The sequence below is a fragment of the Benincasa hispida genome, unplaced genomic scaffold (genome assembly GCF_009727055.1).
Source record: "Benincasa hispida cultivar B227 unplaced genomic scaffold, ASM972705v1 Contig644, whole genome shotgun sequence".
NCBI classification, from domain to species: domain Eukaryota; kingdom Viridiplantae; phylum Streptophyta; class Magnoliopsida; order Cucurbitales; family Cucurbitaceae; genus Benincasa; species Benincasa hispida.
In genome coordinates, this window is record NW_024064993.1 from 10,549 (window position 1) to 17,308 (window position 6,760).

The 6,760-nt window shown below is 33.1% G+C and overlaps 1 protein-coding gene across 1 annotated transcript in view; it reads right to left on the minus strand.

The window, feature by feature from the left end:
* Window positions 1–4,555: 4,555 nt before the first annotated feature.
* The window catches only part of LOC120069868 (chlorophyll a-b binding protein of LHCII type 1-like), a 3,607-nt gene continuing 1,402 nt past the window's right edge, over window positions 4,556–6,760 (minus strand). Inside the window, exon 2 of the mRNA XM_039021681.1 lies at window positions 4,556–5,180. Within this exon, the coding sequence (XP_038877609.1) occupies window positions 4,691–5,180 (490 nt within the window). The 3' untranslated portion in view covers window positions 4,556–4,690. The remainder of the gene's footprint in view (window positions 5,181–6,760) is intronic.

Below are 6,760 nucleotides of genomic sequence, written 5' to 3' on the forward strand. Positions count from 1 at the left end.
TTAGACCAAAAATATTTGAAGTTTGGGATGAAATCATATTAGGAGCAGCCAACGGTTATAAGTATTTACAGAGATACAGATTATATGTTCATTATGGAGATCAAGAAGTTTTGAGATATTGGGTATGTCTGATTCTGATTATGTTGGTTCAAGACACTTTGCGAGATCCACTTTGGGTTTTCAGGCTATATCTTCATCGTTGGCTGGAGGAGTTGTATCACTGGAAAAGTGTTTAAACAAATACTTATGGCTTTTTTCTACATGTTGCGGAGTTTTAGCATGTTATGAGGGCATCCAATTCATGGAATATATTTGCAAATTTTGTTACCGGGGTTGTGGTAGTGGGTTGGGATAAAAGACACTAATTATTTTGTGGACAATAACTCGGAAGTGATTTAATTCCAACAACAACAGAAGCAATACAAGTCAAAGCAGTAGACGTGAAGCTTCGGTTGTTAATAGAGTTCAGCAATGGTCAATTTTGATAGAACACATAAGAAAACGAACTTTATGGTGGAAGATTCATAATTAAAGTTTTACCACTAAGTTTTTCATGGAGCTGTTGCTCACATGGGTGTTTGTCACTTTTCCTTCTAGATTCCATGGTTCAGTGGGAGTTTATTTTGAGGATGTCTTTGACTTTTTTATTTATTTTCTTATAGAATAAACTTAATGTTGATATTTTATTTTCTGAACTCATTATCAATGCATTTTAGCAATTTAGCCATAAATTTCTTAAAGAATGATGTCATTAAGAATTTGGACCATTGGAAACATGGCAGACTAGATCACTTTTGCATGTAGTTCCATGTTTACCTCGATTCCATTCATACTTGATCTATGTCATTGAATGTATTGGAATTGGTGATCGATGACCGGTTTGTTTACCAGGGTAAGTGGATGAATCATCCGCCTTGATTCTGTGCTAAAACAGGAGATAGACCAGATTGAACTAAAGGGGAACAATTCTATATTGAAATAGACTTGTTTTCACGCTTATAGGTTTCTGTGATTTATCTAAAGGTAAATATATAAGGGAGATTGTATACATATTTATAATGGAGAGTGTCAAGTTGTGAGATTCAATTATGGAACACCTAAGTGATATAGATGATATAAGTAATTAGTGAGTCACATGGTATTATTAGATTGGGAAATTCTATTGGTGTATCTTTATTAATGGCCCATATATGTATCTGATTAATTCGATAATTAATAGTATGTACTTATAAGGGTAGAGCTTTCATTCCAGTTAATTAGTAGCATTAGCTAGGACATAATTGAACAGTATATAAAGAGACCTTGGGCTTGGTCCCAATATGATCAAACAATAAGCACTCAGTCTTCCTTTGAATCCCATCTAGAGAGAATCTCACTACGGGTATTCCAGAGGTTTTGGTTGAGGGGCCATAGTCACCATCTCATCTCTGAAGCTATCATGCAATTTTGCAATGGAAGTCCCAGTATGTTATTCTTGACAATTTGGCATGAATGAATACTAGGATGTTTTTATCTTAGTTCACATATAGATATAAGAATATTATGCACAGTTGGATCTCATGATAAGGGAAGCCGAAAAGGAATCTTGGATGTTTGTAGAAGGGACCATCTCACATAAGTATATCCTACTGTGGGGTTGCATGTGAAGCCAGCCGCCAAGTGATGCTAAAAGATTCATCTAGTGGACCGAGATCAAAGTAAGCTTTAGTTGACGCTATTGGGAAATTTTTAGAATTATGTTGGTTAAAAAAATTGGTGTCTTAATTGGATATGTGAAGAGACTTTTGTTGTACCGTCATTTTAGTGGAATTTAGCTTCTATATTCAGTTGGGACAAATTTAGTTTCTTATTGTCTTATTAGAGAAATTAATAAAATTTAGTTTTTTCAAGCATTCCAAGCTTATTGTTAGTACCATTTCTTTGATTGATAATCTATATATACTTGATTCTTTTGTTTCATTTAACAAGATTCTGATATCTAATTTATGTAGTACAAAGCGTAAATTAAATGAGAATTTTGCTATATTATGGCACAAGCGTTTAAGTCACGTCTCTAAACAGAGAATTCAGAGACTTTTGTCAGATGTAATTCTTGATTCCCTTTATTTAAGTAACTTTGACGTTTGTGTGGAATGTATTAAGGAAAAAAGACAAACATAAGAAAATTAGGTGCCAACAGATGCTTAGACGTCTTAGAACTAATACACACAAACATTTGTGGTCCATTCCCTACGATTTCTTAGAATGGACAAAAATATTTTTTACATTCATAGACGACTATTCAAGATATGAGTACCTATATTTAATTCATGAGAAGTCTCAATCTTTGGAAGTTTTCAAGTCTTTTAAAGCTGAAGTTGAACTTCAACTTGGAAAAAAAATTAAGGTTGTCAAGTCTGATCGTGGTGGTGAATACTACAATAGATATGATGGATTAGGTAAACAATGTTCAGGGCCCTTTGCTAAATACCTAGAGGAATATGGAACCGTCCTACAATATACTATGTTGAGCAAACCCAACATGAATGGTGTGGTGGAAAAGCAAAATAGAACACTTAAGTGGTAAGAAGTATGATTAGTCATTCTTCTTTATTAGAATCTCTCTGGGGTGAGGCATCAAATACTGCGGCATATATCCTTAATAGGGTACCTAGTAAAGTAGTAGTTAAAACCCCTTATGAGTTGTGGACAGGAAAGAAGCTTAGTATTTGGGATTGTCTAGCTGAAACTAGGTCTTACAGGCCTAACAAAAGAAAATTGGACTCAAGAACTATAGCTGTTATTTTATTGAGTATTCTAAGCGATGTCGGGGTTTCAAATTTTATTGAGTATTCTGAGCGATGTCGAATTATCATCAAGAATAAAACCCATAGGTTGTAAATAGGGATTCGCACGAAAATATCGAAAGATATAAGGCTGGTCTTGTTACAAACCGACCGTTTTAAAAGGAAGGTATTGATTACAAATAGACTTTCTCTCTGGTTTCATCGAAATACTCTTTTAGGATAATCATAGACACTAGTAGATCATTTTGATTTAGAGCTACACCAGAGGATATAAAAACTGTGTTTTCAATTGGAGCATTGATGAGACGATTTATATGATGCAACAAAAAAAACTTTGGGTCTGCTAAATTCAAAGTCTATGGTCTGCAAATTGAAGAAATCCATACTATGGTCTCAAGCAGCCTCTCGTCAATGGTATTATAAATTCCATAAAGTAATTACCATGCTTTGGTTTATGAGGTGAATATAGTAGAAGATTGTGCATATCGACAAGTTCAAAATGGGAGTAAAATCTTATCTTTTTGTGGTGTTATAGTGTCGAATGACATACCTCATAACCAAGTAATGATGGTAGGTTTATTGCATTACTAAGAGGTTTTCAAAAAGACATTTTGAGATGAAGAATCTTGGTGATTTTCATTTGTTTAGGATTGTGGAAGATATCGCGAGTCGTTCCAAGGTATTTTAGAGAGATTGTCCACATACAAGAACTATATTCTGAAAGATCTTGAGTAGATTTGGTTTGAGATCTGTGCCACCAAGAGATACCCAGTCCGCTTATAGGTGATGAAACTTACTTTTAGGCTCAATACCCTAAGATTGTACTCGAGACTCAAGCAAGATGGCAAAAGTTCCGCTATGCATCAGCTTTCTGGAAAGTGCTAATGTATACTAAAGTATGTCCACGTCAGGATATTGGCGTTCATGAATTGAAGTGTTAGGCAGCATATTTTTGAGCAACGCACCTCGGGACTGGAATCATTGAAAAACCAGGCAACGGATTTATGAGGTAATTTACAGAGAACACAAGATTAATATGCCTTTTAATCGGAGATCAAGCAGGTTTTTAGACCCTTGGGCTAACTCTCTGATTCTAACTTATCCACATGGATTGCCCCAAGACACTCTTGTGATCTACTTCGACTATATCTCTTCATACTCTTAGGCCTGAGGAGCTAGTATCCTGGAAAAGTGTTAAACAAACAGCTTATACACTTATTTTACTACTAAGCGCGTAAAGTTTATATGGCATGATTATGAGGCATCTGATGCATAGAATCTGCGCTTGTGAATGCGCCTGTTGATAGTCAAAAAAAAAAGCAAAAAAAAAAAATTACACCCAGAAAAGGTAGATTGAACGAGAAGAAAGGAAAAAAGAACAAATTTGGAGCTTGAAATTTGGAAGAAAAAAGAAAAAAGAAAAGAATCAACGAAAGGAGATGTGCAAACGGCAAATGGAAAAAAAAAATACAAAAATACAAAAATTTCGCGTGGCACCATAATAATGAGCCATGTAGCTGGGCTGCAGGTCTAAGGGTAATCAGCCTGCACTGTTTTGCTCTTCCTCAGATATGCACTCTTTTGTGTTAAAGGATAGCCCTGTTATTTGACTTAGATATATTTATTTTGACCATTTTAGGGTGTACATAGGAGTCCAATCATTCATCTTCAAAATGCTAATTGACGTTGCTAACCAACTATGCTCAAATTGACCATAGGCAAAAAAAAAAAAAAAAAAAAAAAGGAAAAGAAGAAAAAGAAAAAAGATATTTAATATAAACACAATTTTCATTTCATTTTTAATTCGGATTAAAACATTACAACAATGGACTTTAGCTCCCATTTCACAATTAAATTAGTTGAAAGGGAAGTAACTAAAACTCATGTGCACTACATTATGTGGCTCATTTTCCAGGAACAAAGTTGGTAGCGTAAGCCCAAGCATTGTTATTGACTGGGTCAGCAAGATGGTCAGCAAGATTCTCCAGTGGGCCCTTGCCAGTGACGATGGCTTGAACGAAGAATCCAAACATAGAGAACATGGCCAATCTCCCATTCTTCAGCTCCTTCACTTTCAACTCTGCAAAGGCTTCCGGGTCATCTGCAAGCCCCAACGGGTCGAAGCTCCCACCGGGGTAAATCGGGTCGGTCACTTCCCCAAGTGGGCCACCGGCGATTCGGTATCCTTCGACGGCCCCCATGAGAACCACCTGGGAGGCCCATATGGCTAGAATGCTTTGGGCATGGATCAAGCTTGGATTCCCTAAGTAATCGAGCCCACCTTCGCTGAAGATCTGTGAACCGGCTTTGAACCACACTGCTTCTCCGAACTTCACGCCGTTGCGGGAAAGAAGCTCCGGGAACACGCAGCCCAACGCTCCCAGCATAGCCCACCTGAAGCAACGACCAAGCCGAATGATTTTGTCTTCTTTTCCTTTGTTAGAGTTATTTTCTCTTTTCTTAGCAGCACATTAAATATTTAGCTTAATTAAAAAATAAATTCAAGTTTTTAAGAGCCATATTAACCATAATTTGTTTGTAATCTTTTTCAAGTTATTTTAAAATGCATTTAAGTAAAATATTAAAGGCAAAATGATTTTCTAAGAATATTATTTTTATTTTTAAAATTTGTCTAGATTGGTACTACAAAAATACATAGAGAATTTGTAGTGGATGTCCAAAAAGTAAGTATGGTTTTGAAAGATGACCATTTTTGAATTTACTGACATATGGCCAAATTAAAATTTTGTTTCAATCGTGGCTGAATGTTTTTCCTCACTCTACCCTTCCTGGATTCCCACTATCTCATTTTATGAAAAATGCTTCGAAACATTTTCACAATCTCAATTCCTGAGTTAGGTTTTTTAAAAAGTTCTTTAATTTAGATTTTGTTCGCATTATCTTTTTTAATACTTGAAATTCAATTTGAAATTATCGTGAGTTATTATTTTCAAATATTGAGAGCTTTACATGTATTTAACATTTAGATTCTCCCCTTAAAACTATATTAATATTTTTCTTTTTTTATTACAAAATTCTTATAAATAAAAAAATCCAAAAAAATATTTACATTTTATAAAAAAAAAATTTCAAAAATTTTTATATTTTAAAACTTTTTGCTATAAATAATTTTAAATATATTTTTTTTATATTTAAAAAGACCCCCTTCTTTTTATTCAACACTTAATAAAACTAAACTATGGTATGCAATTTTAGATTCTCCCCTTAAAACTATATCTATTTTTTTCTTTTTTTTATTCAACATCTAATAAAACTACAATATACAATGAATCTTTCCAAAATAGCACATCATTTTGATGGTTTAAATGGTTCAGAAAAAAAAAATCTATAACGTAAATATCAAGTTATTAACATCAATTTTTGCATCACCAATTTAAAAGTTTTTTTTTGTCATATTCACTTTTATTAAGTATCTATCTATGTTAAATGATATGAACAAATATCTTTTTTTTAAAAAAAAAATGCTATGATCAACAAATATCAATTACTAAGTACTTGTTACAATTATTAAATATTCTTGATCATAACATACAAAAATACAAAGTATTTACGTCAATGTCAAATTTATTTGAACACGTAAAATATTGATTGCTTGTTATAATTATTGAATATTATGGAATGTATTAATGGTATTCTCAACTTTCTATTGTCAATAGTTTATTAAGATAATATCTATCGAACCATAATTTCAGAATAAAGTAATCACTAATTTTCAAATAACCATTAATTGGTGTATAATAAATTGCAAATAAAATACACTATATATCAAGATTATGCAATTGGATTTTTTTTTTTTTTTTTTTGCCATTCTTTTAGTTTTGACATCTATCATTCTTATTTTCTCCCTAGATGTTCGTAAGATATAGTGCAAATGAATTGTTGTTTCAAAAACCTTATTCAAATTTCATTATAATGAGAAAATCAAAATTTAAACATTAAAGGATATCCAAACC